At 40.7% G+C, this 24,355-nt stretch overlaps 2 protein-coding genes across 3 annotated transcripts; both read right to left on the bottom strand.

Annotated features, from left to right (window-relative positions):
- Positions 1-809: 809 nt before the first annotated feature.
- Positions 810-5,162, bottom strand: mmp9 (matrix metallopeptidase 9). Of its 2 annotated transcripts, XM_058644289.1 has the most exons (14): positions 5,064-5,147; positions 4,830-5,030; positions 4,324-4,562; positions 4,069-4,217; positions 3,834-3,962; positions 3,541-3,714; positions 3,239-3,412; positions 2,975-3,148; positions 2,692-2,847; positions 2,397-2,604; positions 2,167-2,306; positions 1,914-2,064; positions 1,582-1,685; positions 810-1,475 (listed from the first exon to the last, which is right to left on the bottom strand). In XM_058644289.1, exons 2-14 carry the CDS (start codon positions 4,965-4,967, stop codon positions 1,351-1,353), a joined length of 2,061 nt encoding a protein of 686 aa, XP_058500272.1. In that variant the 5' UTR covers positions 4,968-5,030; positions 5,064-5,147; the 3' UTR covers positions 810-1,350. The 2 variants fall into 2 exon arrangements, with proteins under 2 accessions (XP_058500272.1, XP_058500271.1); XM_058644288.1 differs by having other exon boundaries at positions 4,830-5,162.
- A 7,691-nt stretch (positions 5,163-12,853) lies between these two features.
- adora1b (adenosine A1 receptor b) lies at positions 12,854-20,394 on the bottom strand. Its single transcript, XM_058643164.1, has 2 exons — positions 19,131-20,394; positions 12,854-17,126 (listed from the first exon to the last, which is right to left on the bottom strand). The coding sequence occupies exons 1-2, from the start codon at positions 19,466-19,468 to the stop codon at positions 16,358-16,360; spliced, it is 1,107 nt and encodes a 368-aa protein (XP_058499147.1). The 5' UTR covers positions 19,469-20,394; the 3' UTR covers positions 12,854-16,357.
- Between the last annotated feature and the right edge of the window lie 3,961 nt (positions 20,395-24,355).

Here is a 24,355-nt window from a genome sequence, read left to right as displayed (position 1 = left end):
ACATGTATTCATACAATGCTTCTTCACTGCACAAAATCACGTACCAGTATACCGAGTGGTTCACAATAGAAATTAAACATTTATGTAACAACTGCATTTACTGAGAGGTTCACAATAGAAATCAAACATTTATGTAAGAACTGCATTTATTGAGATACACATTATTTTTATTTTTGATGGTGTACCCAATAAACCAGCCACCCACCTGTACCGAGTCTGTCTTACAGTTCATACACATCTTCTTACTAAAATGTATTAAACATAAAGAAGTGCTCAGTTTATACATGAGCCATCTGAAGACGGTCCAACAACAGTCAACAAATAGTTCATATCCTGAAGACGTCCCACCTACTGTAGAACTTTCCAGCAGGCAAAACTATCACTCTATTTATTGTCATATGTGACAGATATTATGTTTAAGCATGCGCTTTTCTAATCAAAGCTCAGTTGGTATCAAACCACTGTTGTCATCAGAGTGCAGTTTGTCATCAAAGCTTTGCTATCAAAGCTCTTTTGTATGTTAACCTTCACATGTGTCTTTGTCTAACTAACCATCAGAACCTGTGCGACTTGTCGGTTTTCCAACCTAACTGCTGTCTAACTACTAACTAACTGTGTGTGTGTGAAATAAATCTTCATAAAGACACTCGAGTTGTTCCCGCCGTACTTGTTCTGGTTGCCCTTCACCGAAGGGATTATTGAGCTGAAAGGATCAGTCAGTAAAAATCTGGACACCTACCTATCTCAAACTTAAAACCAATGAAGGCTTTACTACAGACTCAAGTGTTATTGAGAACAGTAGACAGTAGTTTCCATGAAATGTTTATTGAATTCTAAGTTAAAACTTTCATACAAAACTCAGCAGTTTAATAAATATTTTCAGTGGAGGAGAGATGCATTGTCTTCCAGTGCAAGTATTTGGCTTTGAAGCCACTTTGAAAAATAAACACACATAATTATACTAAACAAATCAGCTTTAGGACACAAAAATATATAATATTAGATATTGCTATGAATATCAAAATAATCTAATACTGTTATGAGTCTGAACCTGTCAGACATAAGAAATTATTCAGCAAGTCTTGAATCACATTTAGACAGCTTAAGAGAAAAAAATGATGGCTATTGGTCTCATATTTTAGACTACCATAACGTCATATCATATTAGTTCACATATTATTAGACTGAGGGTGAATCAGTATAGATAGATAACAATTAGCTGTCTTGTATTGGGCTTTTGACTTTTCTTAGATCAATGTAGTAAAACATCAATCATGGACAAATATTTACATCCCAGAAAGCACATTCTTCCTGACATCGATTCTGAGCTCATCCTTGTGTGTTTTCTCCTCAGTAGTGGGAGAATGAAGAATCAGTGCAACGAAGAAGGTCATATTTTACATAGCCAACACGATCCACCTGCTTGCGGGAATTCATACGCCAGTAGAAGCGGTCTCGGCAGAAGTAGATGTGACCTAAAGCATAAATATTAAAATTAAATCAATTGAATGCTAAATTTAGTTTTAGTTTGCTGTGTTTTGTAATGTAGAATTAATACATATTTGAAACATATCTATTTACCTTTGTATTGGAAGACATCATGAGCATCATTGGGAACTCCGCCAAAAACCACATCTGTGTATCTGGGATATCCTTTGTCAATTTTCTGGGCCTTGACATCAAATCTGTGTTGATCAGACACAAAAACATAGCAGGAAATGTTATTAAAATTCCAGAAATGGCCGTGTTGTAAAACCTAATTTTAACAGTAAGTTTGACAGGGAACAACCACAGTGGAGGCGACATTTAACTACCTTGTTAAAAGACCAACTAAGTCTAAGTATTTCAGCAACAACTTTACTTCAGCTCTCCAGATTTCTCCAGATTAATCATAAAACATAGTTGTAACTCACCTCCAGAAGCTCTCTCCACTGAAAAGCAGCACTTTGCCTTTCCCTCTCAGCAGGGATCCCTCTATCTTCTGAATGCTGCTGGGAAGGCCGAGCTTCTCAATGCTACGGGGTCCCCGAACACTCTTCCCTGTGTATACCCAGAATCTGTTCCCTTTATAAATATATAAAAAAGTTAAAATCAATATATGCACCTCTGGTTTGTTAGTCAATGGTCAGTTATACAGTACATCTTTAATTCATCAAGTTTCTTTACCTGAGAAGAAGTACAAGTTTCTGTTCAAAAGATCTTCAAAAGCAGAATCAATGGTTGAGGGCAAAGCTGGCCACCTCCCAGAAATAGAAAATGGTCCACTGAGTTTTCCATCACTCCTGCTGGACATCTTCCAATAATCTCTGTTGATCAGCAGATTATGTAAATTACGATGGTTCACTCACACCATTTATTCTTCTGTGGTAAAGAACAGAAAGAAATGATTTGCTTACCCATCCTTAAAGAAATGCAGTTCTCCCTGGATCACAGTGATTGTGTCGAATTTTGTTATATTGCAAGCATCTTTGGTTGGATCCAAAGGTTGTGTGGTGGTTGGAACAGTGGGTACAGTTTCATCTGTAGTGTCGGTCTCATCAGGGTCTGGATATGGGGTAGTAGTGGGGGTGTTGGGCTGAGGTGGGGTGGGATCAGGACCGGATCCTACAACAGTGATGGTTGACATTTAAAATGCAATATTTGAAATAAGATTTGTTTTGTGTTTTGTAGGCAGCCTGTCATGAATCTTACCATAGAGATAATGAATGCCTTCAATGTCATCTTTGTGCAGGGAGAAGTTTTCCATATAAACGTACATGGGGTACATGAGAGCCTCTCTAATGTTGGAGTGATCTAGGCCAAGAGCATGTCCAAACTCATGAGCTGCCACCAGGAAAAGACTGTAACCTGCAACATAGACAACAAGGAACATGATGAACGCAATTACATCTCAACCCAGTACTATATATACACACTATAGTACTGTAGTACTATACTCATTCTGCACTCTGCATCTTATGTTTATGTTACTCACCCTGATCAGGACAAAAGCCCCATTTGCTGTCTTCATCATAGCTGCTAGTGGTACTGCACCACAACTTGCCATCTCCTCTACCCTCACTGGTGCAGGAGTCATACGTTTTACCCAAGAACACAAAGGGGAAATGGCAGGGCTCTCCCTCAGAATTGCCTCCGATTACAGCCGTCTCTGACCAAACAACATCATAACAACAGTAAGAAAAGAGGCCACTGTGGCATCACGCCACATTGTTTAAGCATTGTGGTTCCTGTCACTCACCACGAGTGGGACAGAATCCATATGTCTTGTCATTGTCAAAGTTGTTTGTTGTGGCACACCAGCGGTAACCATCGCTGCGGCCCTCTTTAGTACAACCGTCATATTCCTCCCCCTGGAAGACAAAGGGGAAGACACACTCGGCTCCACCTGCGTTTCCTCCAAATGTGTACAAAACTGTCAGGACGAGATTTAAGGACAAGGATGAGTGGGTAATGCAAGTCAACATGTCACAAGAGAAAAAGCCCTCATCTGGATGACCTCTGAACTATGATTTCCCTGGTTGACCAAACTGTCAAACTTACGTTCACTTGGGCAGAAGCCATATATTTTGTCTTTGCTGTAATCTGCTGTGGTGGCACACCACGGCAGGTTGTCCGTACGGCCCTCAGTGGTACAGGTGGTGTAGGAATTGCCCTCGAACATGAAAGGGAAGTGGCACAAGGCACCATCTGCATTCCCATAGCGAGTCTTCACAGCTTTGATGACAGAATATAATGTTTTCATTTAACGCAGTGTATAACCAAAACACCAGAGGGAGACAACTACACAGGAAAGGTTGATGGAGAGTAGTATCTTAAGGTATACAATCACCTACCTGGTCCTTTACCCAGAGTCCAGTGCTCATCATCGTCAAAGTGAGCATCTCCTTGAACACCCTCACCAGGGGGATAAGCATGAGCCAGAAGGCCATCCTTTCCATCGAATGGATACGGGTCTCCATGGTCTGTACAGATGTTTAAAAAACACATTCATAAAAATTACAGTTCAGATGTGACAAAAGATATCAATATGTAGGAAATGCATGAAAGGACCACTCTACAGCAACCTACCTGCTTTTCCAAATGATACCATGATGTCAGCCGTTCCATCAAAGAGGCGGGTAAATGTCAGAGGCGTCACATCACTCCATACCTTGAAGGCCCTGGCGAAGGTGTCATCAATCAGTGAGCTCTCCATGTCTGGAGAATAGTTCAGAATTCTGCAAAGTAGAGCGGAATGACACTGATTTCAGGCTAATAATAACAAACAATGAAACCTCTGGATACATTTTGTATGTTGTCCTCTCATACTGTCTCTGCACTCACCTGTATGTGACGTCTTTGTGATCCCATTTGAGGTCTCCATCGAAGGTTTTGTAGTTGCCCACATCAGGAACTCCACAACGGGGCTGTTTCATGACCTCCAGTGTGGCCTTGTCCAGCTCTCCAGTCTCCTTGATCCCCATCTGCCTCTGCATGCTCTTCAAAGCCTTGGAGGTGGACGTCATTGACTGGAAGTCACTGCGGTGCACTCTGTCTATGTAGCCAAACTTCTTCAGATAATTCTGAAAGAAAACACGACAAACCATAACACCAGGTTCTGGATCACACAGATCGTCATGAAGTAAACCATTGATTAAAGAACAATGTAAATGCTTTTATTTGACCATTGCAATCACTGTAATACTCTCATATAGCTATATATCATATAGACAGAAGAACATCTTTCTCATGTCATTAATATCTCAGTTTAAGTAATTGCTTCCTTACACAGCTTAATTGCATTCTGTTTTCAGGATCTATCAACACAAAATGAACCATCTGCTACTCACTTCTGCCAACTGTTTGTCAGTCATGTTTTTGAGGATGTCTCCTGGGAAGGTGACACTGACGGACTTGAGCGGAAGGCTCCATCCCTCCTGCAAGCCTATCCCCAAAACCAAACAAACAACTAAAGCACAGCCTCTCATGTTTCGATCTACTGTGGGATGCTGAAAAAAAAAGAAAGAACAGAAAACAGAGAGCCTTGCAGTGAACAAGTGATCACCAAAGGAAAATAAAAGCGTCCTTCTTGAGGATCAGTGGTGATTCTCCGTCAGCGCTGGCTTCTCTCTTTGTTTTGACTGTTGGCTCCTGTTGTTGTCTCTCTGCTTTGTGTCCTTGGTTGGGGCTGTGGACCTGGTATTTATGGAGAGCAGCTTCTTACTCACTTAACCTCATCCCCGCCTACTACTAATGTCAAACCTCCTACATTTATCTTGACAGAATGTCTAGTTAAATGGACATGGGGAATTTCCAAAATGTCCACATTCCACATTTATATTTACCTAAGAACTAACCCAACAAGTGGTTAACTCATTTCTTTTTTTTTTTTTTTTTGAAGGGCATGTTGTGTCAGAAGAACACAAGGACAATTATAGGGGATAAGACAATTAATGTCAAATAATTAGGGTTGCATTTATGGTTTTGTTTAATAAAAACACACATCTGAAAAACCACACTACTAACCAAATAACAAATGACTTTTTATGCCTTTTTTTTAAAGTTATTATTTACATGATTAAAATTCGGAATTTGAAGAAAATCACAAAAATAAGCCTAATACACCCTAATCATCTATACAACTAATGAGTGTACTTTGTACATTATCTTTTAATTTATAAGGGAGAAGCACTTTTGTATATCTGCCTGAATATAACCCAGTAATCATGGGACCCAGTCAGACACTTGTGTTATTTTTATGCTTAAAGTTGTGATAAGCTTCCACTTTTTTCATAAATAGGAATTTCCTCTTTATCTAAAGTTGGATTCTGGATAAAATCTTTTGTAAGTCAAGCAAGAAAATACTATATCTCTACAAGTGTGTGCATACAGACTGTTGGGTCTGTATAATAATTATAAGGTCTTGACCTTACTATGTGAAGTGTCTTGAGATAATATACGTACTAGATTAGCACTATATACTATTGTAATTTAACTGAAAGAGAATTAAAATGAATTCCAAATTTGGACATTTTGGTGTTATAGCAGTAATTGAAATTGATAAGACGTGAAATGTGCATGTTAACAGGAGAATAATGTTAATAATATGATTAAAAAACACATTAAAATCAGCTATACAAGAAGGAATGAAATGTCTGAGTAAAATTGATGAGGTAAGATTTTTTTTGCAGTATTGCAAACCTGTTGTTTACTAGATATTTGGGGAACTGGCTGCTGATGAAATGTCTTGACTGGCATCATTATTGAAATAACCCAATTTATTAGCAAGAACATGGATGTCCTACGTGGCATTGAGTAACCACATGTTTCTGTATAATTCCAAAAAAGGGGATCTTGTTTCATAATTTGTGCCATGTGTTGAAAGAAAATCCAACAAAACACAAACCTACAAATGTTTTTCAATCTAAGGAACTTAATCTGTAAATTTTGAGATTATCAACTCACTACATTCCCACATGAATGGCCTGCGCTGCAAGTGAGAGATTGTGTTCTCTCAGATTGCATTTAGAGATGCAGGTCAACATTTACCCTTAACTGATATAGTTATAAATCTCGTATTTCCTGCCTTAACCTCTATAGAATAGTTGTTTACCAAACAATACAATGGCTGCAACTCAAATATATTTATTTAATTTGAAGATTGCAACACATTAGGTGTGAATCCTTTGTCCTTTGTCAAGAAACTTGCCTTTTATGGTAAAGGATATCTTGTACCTCTGCATTTCCTAATGAGGAGGCTGTGTGAAGTACTTGTGGTTGCCTGTGGTTTGATGATGGGGTGTATCCTTCCTCATATATGAATAAATGGATGTTACATCACACATGTTGACACACTGATGTTGTCATTTCAGTAAAGCATATATACCAGTGCATTTTGTACAAGTTTCATAAGGCTTGACATGACGATTTAAAAACTTTCCATAAAGATTTAGCAAATGCTCATTTTGCTAATAAAATTCTTTATTTATATATATATATATACATATACATGTATATATGTATATATATATATATACACATATATATATATACACACATATATATATATATATATATATATATATATATATATATATGTATATTAACACCACCCCAAACACGTTGTTCCAGGAACAAAATACTGAATATACAAACAGCTACACAGTGTAGTTATATTTATTCTGACTTTGATCGAGTGAGTTATGTTTCGTTCAGACTAAAGCGGCTTCAAATAGAATGCCTGTCATAAGCACTGTGTCATTTGATGCAAGGTTATTTCTTTTTTATGTGTCTCCTCAACAGATCCCCAGGCCTCCTTTGAAAACATCTGCCACCAATTTGACATGGCGTCAAAGCCTTAATGAATATGGCTCCGTGTATTTTAACAAATGCCACATTTCATTTGGTTTTCACCACTCTTCTCCCAAAAATACGCCTGGCACAGAACCTCAAAAAATACACATTTTTTTTGTGTGGCATTTTTTTCCCTAAAGTTTCCCCTCAATGGCAGTGCAGCCTGTTGACACACGAGGACAAACTGCGTCATCAGAGAACTGGATAGTGTCATATAGAAGCAGCAAGATCCTCACTGCTTACATGGGCTGAATCGTTAGGATTTGCCTAACATGTAACAACAGAGTCATACGGGAAAATACGGGAAAGACATCATTTTCCCTGTGGCTGCTTCAACACAGAGAGGCAGAGCACAACAAAACACCGCACATCTCAGACATGGTCAGAAAGTTGGCTTTTTAAGGTCAGCAATTGCTCAAGGTGACAACTCTCATTATGTGCAGAGCTTCACACACTATTCCCACCAAGACAAAAACACCAGGGTATGTATTTCAGGGTATGTATGTCCTAATTTGATGACGCTGGTCTAGATTGTTTTGTTTACAGTTCAGCACCGTGCTGCAAGTGTTGCAACTTCTTAGCTGTGACATGCCCTGTTTAGTTTCGGATTGCCTTATTAACACAAACTGTTTCTGCTGTTTATGGGATGTTTCTAGTAGGCAGTTAGAAATGCAAAAATCACATCCTGTCTGCTGCAGTTAATGTGGTCCATGGCCAACCTCTTCGTTCAGCTGTGTTGTGTTTGATGACGACTGGTTTGTTGAATTTGCGGTGGGACACAGCGACTGTGTAACGCACAGTGCCATCACTGTGTTTGATGTGGAGGAAATGTGACACCATCACCAGGTACTTTACCCGGCCCTGCTGAGTCTGCTAGTTCTTGCAGTTATTCTGGGAGTCGTTTTTGTTTTTATACCCCACTAAACTCGCACAACAGTTTATTCTGGCTTTCCGAGATGTTTGCCTCTGTGATTCCTTTGTTTTATTTCTGGCCATTCATGTTGTTCATTTCATTTTTATGGTGGCAGTCAAACCAAAACAGTAATGAACGGTACGTCTAATGTATTGTCTCTGAATATTTGTAACCCTTTCTAATTAGCCAGGATACTATGCATGCCTGTGGGTGAACATGGTGCACAGTGATCCTTAGAGCACAACAAACAAAACAAATGACACAACCAAAATAAGAAGGGATCAAAACAGGCAAACGCCTGGGTGGAAGCCAAGTGTCACTCAACATAGCTGCTTGTTTGTAATGAGTCATAAGTCAATGTGATAAATACAACAGATATAATTTCATGAACAAACTTAAAACAGCTGCCATAGAGCTGTGTACAGTCATCTGAATGGGACTGTGGGAGTACATGAGGCCACAGGCTTGACTCATGTCGCAGACAGGAGAGCGACTTCTGCTTCACATAATACTTTATCTAAACCTAGACTATTAGTCAGCTTTGGGAATATTTCTTGCCTAAAACTGCTTAATGTGTGAAACTGTTTAATGTGAATGAAAAGGCTGATTCCAAAAGTAAACAAAAACAAATAGCACACAAATATGAACATTTGTAGACATGCTATTATACTTTCAGATGCCAGAATTATAAGAATAATAATAACCATTCAATAACCACTCAAGGTAATTTAGTCTAGGGTGAAGTATATAAAATACTAGGTTAAAGTAGGTAATTCCAAAATACTTAGAAAACGGAATATATTGAACATAATGGATAAAACTACATATAGATAATAACTGACATTAAACTTTCAGGATCTGATGCCGCTGAAATTCGTCAGACTTCATCTGGCTCACATTAGTGGATGACAACTTCCCACAATCTGATATATAGGAAGTAAAGTTCCGCTGCACTGCAGAGGATCACAGCGCTGTGCCATGTCAGCGTGATCAAAGCTGTTGCACGCCATGTAAACCATTTCTGTTTGTCACTGCTTTCTTTGTCATTGCTCCGGTGCTGATTTTGTAGCAACAACCACAGACCAAAAATGCAAACTTCCTCTGTCCCCACTTTACTCTGCTTCACGGTACTCTACTGGGTTGGGACACGAGCGACTCGGCGAGTGAAACAGGATATGACAGAGCCCATCATCCACAGGGATGCATGTAAGCAGCGGTAGGGGTATATGTGTATCTGATGACTGTGATGATACACATTTGACAAGTAAATGATGGGAGTGAGAGATGGGGAACGACATGTAACACATGTTCCCTGGCCGGCAGCAAATCAGGGACACTGTGGTTCATCATGATCGCTTAACCCTCAGGCCACCAGGCTGCCCAAGGGAGATATCATTTTCAATGATGCTGTTGACTATTTGTATGTGTTCATGTAATCATATAATATCAGTAACAAGCAGTCGGCGGGTTTGGCCAGAAGCCATGCAAAGAGGGTAGTTGGTGTCTGAGGCGTGTCCTGGCAGTATATGGCTGGCTTTATGGACAGACATCTTCACCACCACTGTTAAAAGCCAATTACTGCCAGTCATAAGCAGCGGTCTTTGTGGGCGTTCCATTCTCTGCCACAGTGTCACTCCCTGGGTCATGATGTGGACTCTGATTTCACAGAATATTATTATTTCTTGTTTAACCCAATAGCAACACCTCCATATGTTTTCTTAAGAGTTGTTTTCAAAATGTGCTATGAAACAGAGGGCCTGTAAAACAAATCAAACAAAAATACATAAATAGCATTTTTGGTGGAAATAGAACTGTGTGTGCTGTCATTCAAACAGAGTGTCTAATAAGGGGTTCATACGGGAAATTTCATTCGACAGATGTTTAAAACCACTGCTCAAGAAACTGGGAAGAGGTTGGATTTTTTTTCCCCCTTGTTGACAAAGGACAAACAGCTGATAGGAGGCAGGAAGTGAGTCAGGCTCAGCATTTCAGCTGCCTCTGCACACTTTAGCTCGGACTTGTTGAGGCAGGCAAATCTTTCAACTTTTCATGTCTTTGCTGATGTTTAAGCTCGGTGTTACCACAGGTGGTGTTACTGAGGTTTGAACCCACATGGCCCAAAATGAATGCAACATTTTCCCTCAGGACAAACACAGAGACGGTTGCATGTACACTATACTGTCACTTTACTGTAATACTGGAAAACTGCTTGAACCCTTGACATACACTATACATGTATGGACAAAGGTCATGGAATGTCTGACGATTACACCAACAGCAATACACACCTCTAATGACGTATTCAAGTACACATGGACGTACTTTAATATGGAGTTTGCCCCCCTTTTACAGCTATAACAGCTTCCACTATTCATGGAAGATTTTCCTCAAGATTTTGACATGTTTCTATGGGAATTTATGTCTTTATAGTCCTTGCTTTGTGCACTGGAGCACAGTCATATTGGAATAGGGAAAAGGGACTTTCTTGAACTGTTGCCACAGGGTTGGAAGCATAGGGTTTTCCAAAATGTCTTGGTAAGCTGAAGCGTTAAGAAACAAAGCAAGCCCTAATAAAAGTATGAATGTATTGTTTCCTGGATAAACTGTACACATCATGCCTGTCTTTCTTTGTCTTTGTTTCATTTATTCTCGTCTCCTGCTGCTTTATCCTCCATGTGAGGGTTGCAGGGGTGCGCTGGTGCCAATCTCAGCTGACATGGGGCGAAAGGTGGGGTACACCCTGGACAGGTCGCCAGTCCATCACAGGGCCACACAGAAACAAACAATCTTTCACTCTCACACCTATGGTCACCTACAGACTGTCCAATTTGCCCCAAAAACATGCAATATGTTTTTGGGGCAAAGATCGTAACACAGATCTTTGACTGTTTTTATACTGTAGGTACATTCAGATCATAAGGGTCCCTTGACAACTGAGAACATGTTGAGCACAGTGACCGACTGTGGGTGATTTTATGTGGATATGGTAAGATTATACCTCTATTCATGTTCACAAAACAACAAAAAAGGTTTTTTATGATTAAAAGAAAAGAAGAAAAAAAAAGAAAGATAGAACGTTTTTGAAATACCACTCCGCATATTTTTAAGTGAAAATCTAAATCTGGATCTATCTATCTTAATATGGTGATCTAATCCACACCAGACTGCCACCATTCAACGGGAGAGTGATTAAGATCTTGTGCCTTCTTTCTGCAGCCACAGTGTACCATGTGGATGCATATGTGCATCGCTGCACTGAATTGTGGGGGTTTGCTTTTGTCATTCCAGCTACAAGATCTAATCCTTGATGTCCCTGGGATATTCATGTGTCATCACGGAGCAAAGCAGGTCTTTGGAACTGCCTGGAAGAATGTAAATAAAAGTCTACAGATGCTGAGCTGGTCATCAGGACCTGTGGGAGAAGCTTAATGAAGGAACCAGATGTGACCTTGTTATCCTTCTTCACAGAGCCAACTCAGTCCTGATGGTTCTTCTGGCACTGAAGATATAGCCTTCACCAGCAGGTGGCAGTCTTTCACAAGGACAGTCAATGGTGCTAGGGGAGAGCTCGAAGAGGGAATTAGTGTCAGGGGGAAAACATATTAATCTTTGACAGTCACATACTGTACGTGGAAAATCTCTTATTTGGCCAAGGGAGAGAATAAACTGCTGGCAAAACAGAAAGCATTGCTGTTCCAAACATCCCTCTGAATGAAATCATGTGAACCAATTCTTGTCAATTATCTTCATCAGGCTTCACGCACATGGAACATTTTGCCACAACAATTCTTCAAGGCTGTGTATTCAACGTACCACCTGAGGCAGAGATTCAATAAAGAGAAAGATTGATGTTCTAAAACCATGTTTGGTGAATAATTGATTGCTAGGGAACAATTATATTATCTGCTACACCCCGATTCTATTTTATTTTAACCATGGTTTTCACACATGCTGAGAACCTTCCGGGCTATGTTTTTCAGTTTGGAAAACCACTGTTAAGGATAATGGATCACACTGATTTTCAGCAGACTGAATACACAGCTAATGATGGAATTAGTCCGCCCTGTATGCTGACTGCACATCTGAAACACATTGCATCCATGTCATATTTAGTTATTACATGATTAATGCAAATTTGCATCCACTTATTTACTTTTAACTGTTTCATTTGCAGCCTCTTGTTAGCTAAATTGACAAACTGTCAGTCTGACAAAAGACAGATGGGCCTGACATGGATGCTCTTCACCACAATTGGTGGGTACTGTGTTGTTGTGTTTCACAGGAAACCAATCATTGCAGAACAATGTCAGCAATCAATATGATGATGATATTGTTCTCCCTTCACGTGTGCGACACCATTGTTCTGTAAATGCCGATGTGACTTATTCTAAGACAGATGTTTTGATGGTATATTGACTGTTTTGACAAGGAGCATTGTTTCCAGATGAGCAGCAGCACCAGGTGCACAACACTCTTGCCTTGTAGATGATGCCCAAGCAGAGATCAGTGTATTTTCAATGAGAAATACAGTGCATTTAGGGGTGAGTGGAGTGAGTTGCCTTTCATGTTGAAGGTTGTGGGTTTGATTCCAGGAGCACTTAACCCCATGTTGCTCCTGGCAGTGTGTGAATGGTATATATATGAATTTGAATGAATGGATGAATGGCAAAGTCATGAATTTAGTGTTAAGCAGCTTTGTGCTGAGTGGTCAACTAAGCATTTCATAAATACAGACCATTTAGCGTTCCCTTCAAACTGTCCCCCTGAAATGTACAGCATGTTTGAAATCAAAGACATATTGATTTCACCAGTGAAGAGAAGGGCAGGTACAGATTTGTGGAGGTCACGTTCATTATGCGCTATTGTTTATTTGCCTTCATTACACATGTGATTACAACATTACACAATTCTTGTCTGTCTGCAACTGGGCAGACATCCATGTTTGAATGTGCAAAGGTACTGAAAGGGAAGGTTGCTCCACCCTGAACCTGAGTTGTTTTTTTATTAGAGACTGAGAATATAAAGGGGTGTAAAACGAGGCCCTGCTGCGTCCCTCAGGATCAGTGGTCAAGAACCACATAAGCCCCAAGGAGAGTGGGTCAGGTAAAGACTACAAGGCAAGGTCACCTGTTGTTCTATAATAAATACACAGCTCTGGTATTTCCTTTTTTCCTATTTGTGGTTCTTCTCTTGATATTCAGTTCTCCAATGAAACTCAGCATCTTTGTCCAGGAAACCAAGCCAATATGATAAGAATAGCCACAGAGGCTGAACTATGTAAAACATCCTTCAGTTGAAACAGACTATTGATCTGCTTTCTGGTCAGCGTTATATTGTGTGCACATGATCAGTATGGCTTCTGAACATAGACATTTTAAATGTGAAAGTGTTAACTGAAGTGATACTGCAGACAACTTTAGAACAGCACAGATTATATGGTCCTTCCAGGAACATCATGCGCCTCCAGCTGTTAAAGCTTTACATGTACAGGGGAGAGAAATGGCATGTCAGGCCTTTGACAACTCCAAACTGTTAACTTGGAGCCACTTGCTGCATTATTGCACCGTGGTAATGAGAATTCCAACCGAGCCTCTAAGCTGCAGTCAGGTGCCATTAAAAGGTTCAGATATCTGGGGCTGTAAGTGTTGATTGCTGTTGAATAATGACAATTCAGAAAGTGCCAACTAATTGTTAAAAAAATTTGAGTAGATGCACTAGGTGTAAAGGTAGTTCAATGGATGTATCCTATGCTGCAAGGAAAGAAATGACTACTTTATGTGGGAAAGGAATAGATTAATGATCACCTATCTTTACACCAGCCTTTGTTTCTATTGTTTGCTTCACCCATGAGGGAAGGAAACACAGTACAGCAACTTCAGCGCTCATTTGGAGTCATTTTATATGCACCATGAATCCATTATTCACACTTCTCATGTCTGTGCTGGCTTGGCTAACTGTGTGGAAAAATATGGGCCAACCCAGCTTGCAACTGGCCGACTGGTTAAGGTGCACCACATCAAAACGCCCTTGTATGTCTTTTGTGAATCTTGCTGCTTATCTACGTTAACGCTCAAATAAAGGTTAAATGCCCAAAACATGTTTCTATGCAGGCAAAAAGCAAAGACGTACGAGTGCATGTGATCCACTGTAGATTCTTTAACATTAGCGCACTTGTTCTTAACCGGCTGTGCAAAAGTGTTTTCAAACATGATGTTTAGTAGACGTTGTGCGTACAAATCCCAGGACAGTCAACATCAGGATTGTCCTCCTCTGTGGTTGACAGCACTCCCCTCCGGGTCGACCATAAACTTGAAGCAAACTTTCCCTCCTACTTGAGTGCTTCGATGAGCGTCTTACTGACACTTCACATGTTATGCAACAGCATAAAGATGTTTTAACTAACAAATTGTATGTGGAATTTTCAAAGAAAACAAGCTTTCCATCACAGTTTGCAAATTATTTGTAGATAAATATACTCCGAGAGATAGCATTACATTGTGTGCTCAGTCATTTGCAAGCCTTTCATTATGATTGAACTATGGGATATATTTACAATGAAAATGATATACCTAACCCAGATGGCACTTTATTTATCCTCTATTTACTTCCCATGTGTAATATGTACAGTCCACTTCTTAGTATGCAACTTTGTAGACATGTAAACAGTCTGCAGTTTGGTAGAGAAGTGTTGCGTATTAAGATATGGGATATTGAGCAGGCCTCTGTTTGTGTGCATTAAGTTGAAGCCCAGGCTAATTTATGTAAATCAGGGGCGTCCAGAGTGACTCACTCATCGCCTCACCGAACTACAGATTAATCGCCTGTGGTTCACTGAAGGCGACTTGACCAGTTCCGACTAACTGAAGAACTGTGCAGACTTTCCATCTTAACTACAACTTTTCAAAATTAAACAAAAGGCAGCAACAGCAACTGCATGGCTTATTCATCATCAACTATCTTACCCACTATAGGAGAACATCAGTGAACTGTCCAAACCAGATCTTGGAGTCTTTATAAGAGACAACATTACTTGACATTCTCATATCATGTTTTTGTGTCAGTGCTGAAAATAATTATAGGTTGTAGTCCGGCTGTATGCAAAATGTTAAGCTTCATAAAGATCTCACAATCTTTAAGCCGTCTTTTATGGTTCAGTCAAACTAATTAGAACTCTGAATAAGGCCATAGAAGCCACTGTGAGTTGTAATAAGGTTATTGTCAGTCAATGGAAGTGGCGGGAGGAAGAGCCCACACTCACCACCAGCAGGCATGGAGTCTGGATAAACACAAGCTTTGAGTGCATGTTTTCTTTCTCCCCCATGACCCGCTTTCCTCCTGCAGACATGAATTTCCAGCATGTAGCTTCTGAAAGGTTAGAAGCTCCCACTCCCTCCAGCTGTGTCTCATATCGCTGGCCATCTCCTTCTAATGGATCAGTACTGTCGGGTCACTGAGGGACTCTGCTCCAGCGTGGACGAGTTATGGGAGTACAAATCCCTTCTCAGCACATACAAGCTACCTTGTTGTAAACATCTCTCAAACAGAGCTTCTTGCTCTGCCACTGTTGTGCTATTAAGACCCTGAAGATGCACATACACAGCTGTGCTGCTGCAGTCTACTATTTACACTGTTATTACATTCATATTCTTCTGCCACTGCCAGTTTAGACATACACACAGTACAACAGTAGTGAGAAGAACCTGCTATATTGAATGTATAAATGTTCATTTGAGTTTTTAACATTTGATAATCTCATACTGACCAACAACAATAACTTACATTGCACATTTTGTAACGTTCGCACAACTTGTGTCCCCATAATGAACAAAACCATTAAAGCTTAATATCTTCAGTCTGTTACTAAGATGAACAGAGTCACTGTAAAAATGACTTCCGTTATTGCGAAGTTTATCGATACTCTTATTGCCCTTGTTTTTCGACACATCTTTCAGTAAATCCACTCCTCCTGAGTTAAAGATAAATTATCTCTCAGAATTGATATTATCAGAGTTCCTATAGTCACAACTGCATTGTAGGACCTCAGACTCCTCACCAGGAGGAGTGTGTGCTGATCATTACTTTCTCAACCAGCAATCAGCTCCATTCCTTGACTTAGACAGCGTTCTGCTCCTGTAAGGGCGGATGTTCTTTAGGTTGCTGCAGTGTTTCGGTTCTCTGGTTCTGCTGCTGCTGTGGGGGATCAGATGTGAGAATTGGATTCTGCTGTGGTGTCGCCTGCTCGTGCTCCAGATTGGGGATATCTTTCCTGTCGCTGGGCTGAAGGTCTAGAGGTGGTGTGTCTTTGCAGCAGAAGTATTGCTGCCAGATTTTACGGAAGGCTGTGCGGAACTTCTTAATGCGGAAAGCATAGACAATTGGGTTGACAGCAGAGTTGCCATGGGTGAGTAGGATGGCGATATAAAGGATGACAATGGGCTTCTTGCAGTCAGGACAGAAGAGTGTGATGCAGTTGATGATGTGGAGGGGGAGCCAGCTGCTTGCAAAGAGAAAAAGGACCAGAGCCAAGGATTTAGCAAGATTCAGCTCCTTGTCGTAGTACTTGTTGGGGTCAGTGTGGCTGGTGGTTAACTTCTTGTTGTTAAGTTGCTTGTGGATCATGTAGAAGATTTCTGCATAGATAACCAGCATGAGAAGCAGCGGCGGCAGCACCCAGCCAAAGAAGTTAAAATACACCATGTAGTCCATGCTGATGACATTTTCAAACTGGCAGGTGATAAGGTTGGAGCTGTTGGTGTCATTCAGCTGGAGGTGCCTCAGATTGTTCCAGCCTAACATGGGTGTCAGGCCCACAATGAAAGCCACCATCCAGCATATCACAACTGCCAGTCCCGCTCTCCGCTGGGTCACCACCCGCCGGTACCTGCAGGTGCAAACAACAGCGTCATATCAGCACTTTCTCTCACAACACTGCTGTACTTTCTCTTTCACCACATCCTTTCATTGTGGCAGTGTCCTTGCATTGACCTTTCTTGCATCTTTTGTTCAGGAGATTCTGAATTATATTAGTTAAAGGTGGCTCAATGTTACTTTCTAATCCATTGCAGTGGTAAAATGAAGCTGCTTGCCATGAAACAACAGACTTTTTACAGACTTGGCTTTTTCATTGTTTATGAACAAGAAGCAGATGGTAGGTGGGAGATGCAGAGGCGTTAAATGTTTTCATTGTGACCAATAAACGATACACATACAGAAAGAGACTTGTCCTATCTTACCTACATGCAGGGAAGAAAACAGGCCTAGTTAGTAGGTGTGTAACAACTGATTCCTTTTGGATCATTAGTGACAGTTGATATTGAGTCTTATGCTCAAATTATGGGGAATATTTTAGCATTATGATACCATGAGCTCTGTTCAAGTGTAGCCTTAGAAAAAACAAATGCTGCAAATTAGCCTGGCTGTCACAGGTGCTGGAGATTAGTATTGATTAGGGGATGCATGTTTTACGGTGTGTCTATGTATGTAGCTCATTATTCACACACTGAGCCCGGGGGCCTGCTTCGGAAAAAAGACCCAGTAGTGATCTGTGTGGGGTAAAATTAGAAACATTAACACATAGAAGAAGAATAGGAAGTGGTTTTGTGACTCAACATGAGCAAAGAATTAGTGACACAGTGACAGAGACTGTTCTAACAGACACATCGATACACTAAGCTGCTGAATACAAATGAGTGACGGGCTTAACTGCATGATAGAATGCTATCAGAAGCCTGGAAGACTTACTGGTGTCACCAAGTGGAGATTAAAGTCTGAGGGTCTCACAGACAGTAATCTCAGACAAGAAATTCCCCTTTACTACTAGGTTATCTTTGTAGCCTTTCAGCGCCACTGCTCAGCCTTTTGTTTCAGCCTCGCATGAGAAACCAATGCTGGTCCAGCCAATCAGAAACAAAGAGGGGAGACTGGCCATCAATTTTAGCCAATCTTCATCTCTCTTGTGGCCTCCAGAAAAACAATAAAGATCATCTCTCACCACTGACCCCAGATATCATTTTTCTGTCAATATTTTACTCCTCCACACATAGGACGGGGGAGGAGTCAGATCTACAGTGCATCCATACAAAGGGACTGGCATTTTGTGAAGTGTAACATGAGACAGGATGAAACCTTTCTCTACAGCACTGGAGCTCTGGTGACATCAGCTGTGTGTGAGGGGGGTTTCATCATCAAGTCATTAGATTATCTTCAGAAAAGGCCCTGAAAACACAAACTTTTCAACATGCTATTTAGTTCTACTCCGACTGCTATGAGTTTGACTGTTTTAGCTGGATTCTTTTGTGCACCATTTAAGGCTTTCATTCCCAGAGTCTGGGTCATGACCCATGGATTAGTTGTGGAAGATTTTTCCTTTTACTTAAGAATTAATGCCATATGCAAAACATTTTTTAAATTAAGGTTCATTTATCAAACCTATATCTCTTGAAAATGGTTGGTTTAAGCACTGCACACATAAAAGAAAGCAATGTGAAACATCTGTTTTATACAGTTCTTAACATTTTTTTTGGAATGTGCAATAACAATAAAGCTATTCTATTTTTATTATAAAAATATATTATTTCTCCTGAGGAGGCAATTCAAGAGCTCATAAATGACATACATTAACAACTTTCAGAAACACTATGTAATTAAGCAATTAAAAATGGAAGTGCATACTGGAAGAGCGTGCAACTTAAACGTATGAATGTATATTACACACATTTGTAAATACATGTATGTGCTGTCAACATGCCTAAATACACACACTAATCCATCTATTATATTATGTTATTGGATATTATACTATATTCTAATGTATTTGCCATGTGACACATGGATGAGAGAAAATGAATCCATATTTCCATGTGATGGCTGTGTGAACCTCCATTACCTGGTCGGGATCTTGACCCTGAGATAGCGGTCAATTGCAATAGCCAGGAGGGCGAGGATTGAACTTTGCGTCAGCACCAGCACCGTGCACGCCACCAGCAAGCAGCTGTAAAAGTGAGTTTGAAGTCCGATGCTGATCATGATGGCCAGAGGGATGACGAGGGCTCCCACCGCAATATCCGCCACAGCCAGCGAGACAATGAAACAAAACGTGGTATCTCGCAGCGATTTATTGATTTTCACCGCCCAAACCACCATCACATTCCCGATAACAGACGCGACTGCGATCACCACCTCCATCCCAATGTAGAGGGACTGTGACAAAAGTGCCCCGGGCATCCTTCTGCTTGAGATCGTGTCCTTGATGAGAACCAGGTTGATTCGAGCGAAGCAGCTCAGTCAGAAGCTCCCCCTGCGTTTTATGTCAGGGCCACTACAGCCTCATCATCTCCGTGCGTCCATCAGTTCCACGGTGCCCAGTTTCGCGTGGCCATCATCGTGTGTAAGTTGCAGGGGAACGCCAGTCATTTCCGAAGGGAATACACGTGTTAACAAGCTGCATATCTCGGGATGAAAGGGGTTTCCTTCAGAGTAGGTGTTGTATCTGCAGGCGGTTGTGCATCGCTCCTACTTTGCGCCTCCACTTGGCTGAATACACCTGCCCGCGCACAGCATCCGTCCCGTGCGCTCTGACTTATCCAGGAGGGCGCTTTATCTGCAGCACCAGCACCAGCAGCAGCAGCAGGAGTCCGCGTTTTTAAATTCACCAATGCTCGGCTCAATACATGGCAAATAAGCAGCTACCTCATGGAAAGTAGCGCGCACAGATATAGCACCTGCAGCGCAGGCGGATGCTATACCCTTTCTCTCCCTCTCTCTCTCTCTCTCTCTCTCTCCCTCTCTCTCCTCCCCTTTGTGCTTTCAGTAAGAATAATTATGCAGTTGCTTTGAAAAGCAGCGTCTCGTCTCTTTCTTTGCTCCATTCACAGTGTCTATCTAGTGAAATAGTCCTGGTGTCACTCCAGCTTTATCTTGTCCATGTGGTGGTGAGGCGTGCGATGCAGAAATAAACGCATGCTGCTGAAGCCTTGTGCGGGACCGTCCCAAGAAAGTCCGACGTCGTGCAGAGGTGACTGAGCTCCCACTTCATTTCTCTTCCTCTCCCACCCACGCCCATGCTGGAGGACCTTGCTCCAAGGCTATTATTGTGCTAAAAGGTGAGGCAGTGAAGAATGCAGATAACAAATAGCAGTGATCATTACAGCGCAGACAGTTTACACTCACCAGCCACTTTAATCAGATATACAGCCCAGTATCAGAAGTCTCACCTGGTGAACCCAAAAGTTCATTCTCTGCAAACAGTTTGAGTAAATTCCACTTTTAAAGATGAGTTTTATTGCATTGCTTAAACAGTATGAGTATATGCAGAGTGAATGAGACAATCATTGGGTATACTCATTTTTGTAAATTTAACAAACTTAAACGATCAAGTTTTACCTCAGGCCACAGTGCTGCCCTGTTGTGATTGGTTCAAAACTCAAGACAAGATGTCAGCTACAGAGAAAGTAGCGGCGTTTTATAATTTACACAGAGCAATTTAAGGTCTTTGCACTTTGCATGCTCCTTTTGTTTTTAGCAAGTTTGGGCGCTTTTAAAGGACATTTCACTGCCTAAATGAGGTGAGTTGTTTTCTCTATTGAAGTATTAGAAACTGCTGGAACATTTCTAGTTTGAAACATGTACATTTGAGGTTGACATATAGGTCAATTTTGAGTTGCAATTGTGACAATTTTTGAGTAGCTCTCTCTACTTGTGTTTTCTACATAGTTTTGCAACAGTAGTGTCAAATTCAAATTATTCGATGCAGTTTTGAAAAACCTTTATTGCCCACTTTTAACATTAGCCTCATTTGCCCTTCTATTTCTGTTTAAAGCCGTATTAAAATTCCTTGGAAATGCAAGTACTGCCCTGCCATCTGTGAGAAGAGAGCACTGCTTTTTAAACATTATAGGCTAAAACATGGGACTTATGCAAGAACTGAGCCCTTTGAATATCACACTTGAAGTTATTTCATATTTTTCAGGTGTACTTGGAGTTTAACAGGGTTGTTGGTAGAAATCTTAAAAAGGAGTTCTTGGGTGTTCGTGTCCAAGCTTAAAGTAAATATTCAGGTCTGATAGGCAAGACTGACCTAGTACAACAGACAACGGTGGGTTGATATTTCTGTTTTTGAAAGTATGAAGTACGAGGTCAGCCAATGTGCACCGAGGTTGTGTCTAAATAAAATAAATAAAATGTACTGCATTGGGTGGTCATTGACAAATAATTTAATTGGAATTTTTTTCTTCCAAATATAATATTTTAAAATGTTATATATTCATATGTTTAATAAAACTAGAATTGTAAGTGTATCTGTCTTATAATATTACGTTTTGACTACAGTACTTCTAAGTAGACTCCACTATACTTACTGAAACCATTTAAGTGCATGTAACTTAAAAATGTAAATTTCTGATTATGTACATTTAAATTGACTGTACTTTTTCTCTACTGTCAATAACTTAAACCATTTGAGGCAATCACTTGACACAAATGGTTTAAGTACAATCAACTTATCTGGGTTTACAGGTCTTCTGTATACCTTGGTTGAGAGGCTATTTTAGTCACTGTTGTTTATCATCTTGAATAAATCCGGGCTTTCCCCTCTGACCTACCTCTGGCATCCACAAAGCATTTTCTGCCCAGAGAACTAACACTCATTTTTCCACCAGCGCACTCTCTGTGAAAGGTTAGGCACGAAAATCTCTATAGATCCGCCAACCCGACCAACCCGTCTGGCAGCAACAACCAAGCCACGTTCAAAATCACTTTTCTTCCCCATTCCGACGCTCGGTTGGAACTTCAGCAGGTTGTCTTGACCTTGATTGCATGACTCAATGCATCGAATTGCTGCCGTGTGATCAGCTGATTAGATATTTGTGTTACACTGTTAAACCAACATGAGTGTTTGAACAGTATATACAGTATGTATGTATAGTCAAATGTGATGGTGGTACGATTACTCAATTCACAGCCCACTTGTTTTTCCGATTCAGTCATTTAAATTTAATTCAAAACACCTCAGAGAAGCACCGAGAACAGATATTCAGGTCATTCTAAATATATCCTTGTGCCTTAAACTTCAAAGAGCGCCTCTCTGAGCCTGGAGCCAGTCCTGTCTTCCAAACTAATGGGAATTTTACTGCAGGGCTGGAAACATTATAGGCGGATTTAGATTTATCGATCAGTCTGTTAACAATCTTCAACAAGTCTGTGGAAAGGATATTTCATGCTTCCAGACCCCAGCGACTCAGTCACTAAATTGTTGTTCTCTGTGCAAACACACACAAGTGAGTCTCAATCAGCCAAGATGGCAAACACACAGCGTGAAACTGGTTGTGTTTCAGATGGTGGTGACGGGACGACCAACAGTTAGCAGAAGCTCCACTGAAGACAGCCTCCATCTGTAACTAAGCTTTGTGGTATGAGGCCTCAGCATGAAGTACGAGGTCAGCCAATGTGCACCGAGGAAGCAGGCAGCCATATGGCCTTCTTGCAGTGATGACACCTGACCCACTTGAGGCTTCATTTGTGGTAATAAATACATACATAAATAAATAAATACATGTTTATATACTCATCTGCCACTTTGTCAGGTAAAAAGGACGCCTGAGAAAGTAGTGGAAGTGGCAGTTGGTGCGGTCTTCTGCACCTGTAGCCAATCTGCTCCAAGGTTTGGAATGTGGGTTTGATTTTCTGCATATCTTGGTTTAAACGAGGTGGTTACATGAGTTACTGTCTGGCTATTCTCCTCTTACCTTTGGCATTAACAAGGCATTTTTGGCCAGAGAAACTGCATCTAACTGGATATTTTCTCTTTTTTGGACCATTCTCTGACAAACCTAGAGATGGTTTTGTGTGCAAATCCTAGTAGATCAGCAGTTTCTAAAATACCCAGGCCAGGCTGTCTGGCACCAACAACCAACTTTTCGGTTGGAACTTCAGCAGGTCGTTCGTTCTTGCGCTGACTTGCACTGGCCATGTGATTGGCTGATTAGATATTTGTTGAACAGGCATATCTAATAAAGTGGTCAGTGAGTGTAGAGCAAATGTGTGAGCTAAGACACTTAATAAAGCCTCACATCGAGGCTGCATTTCACGCTTTCCTCACACTGTTTTCAATTAGGTGTCAATCTGTATGACAGCCACGAATATATCAAGTCCAGCCTCAGTTGAGAACAGCGCAGGGTGTGGAAAGAGCCTGGTTACCTAACTCCAGCATTCAAGGCTGTTGTTGTCTCAGTTTGTTTCGCCTTTTAGATACTCCACACAGGCAACACAGCCATTCTCCGCATAACAAACACTATCCCGACGGCCTCATAACACTATTTATGCTGTTTTCACCAAGGACATGACAGCAAGTAAACAATTTGGAAGAGGTGAAACACTTCTTGTATCTCATTCAACCTTCCTTAAAGAGCTTAGTTTTTCTTCCCGCCAAGGTTTTCCAAAGAATGAATTTCAACAGATGACACACAGTTCAGTAAACTGCATTGAGCACAGGGCCTAGAAATATTTCATCAAAGTTTTTGCCACTTGAGGCCGTGAGGTTCAGCTGTTCAGCGTCTGTTTTATGAGACACATTTGACAGTTCAGTGCACCTTTCCCACCGAGCCCAGAATCAAAGATATTTCAGCGTCTACTAAAGTCCACGGTTTATATGTGGCCTTTAAAAAAAAAAAAGGATTTCAGGGTTTCTGATAGGTGAAAAAGATGCTGTTCAGTTATGCAAAAGATGCAAAAGTGTATATCAGACTAATGTTGGTGTGTGTAAAAATTCAAGGTTCAAGGTTGAATTAGATAAGTATATTTCCGTGTTATGTAAAAACAATATGATTTCACATCAGCCAGTATCAGACAACAAATACTCATATGGCACCTGTATTAGGCCAATATTGCGTGTAGAAGCCTAACTGCATTGTAGTTGGGAATGTTTTGGTTTCATTTGAACGGATTTGCATTTTGTATTTTAGAAAAACAAACACAGAGCCCATGCCTTGAGCCAGGCTTGCTCACCACACTGAAAACACAAATTAAGGGAAAGCAGCCAAGCTGATGTGCTTTTTGTCATTGAAATGGAGATGCATTAATCAATCTCCTTTCTCTGCAGTCACATCTCTTCCTTGG

The sequence above is a fragment of the Solea solea genome, chromosome 11 (genome assembly GCF_958295425.1).
Source record: "Solea solea chromosome 11, fSolSol10.1, whole genome shotgun sequence".
NCBI classification, from domain to species: Eukaryota; Metazoa; Chordata; class Actinopteri; order Pleuronectiformes; family Soleidae; genus Solea; species Solea solea.
This window is presented reverse-complemented; position numbering and strand designations above follow the sequence as displayed.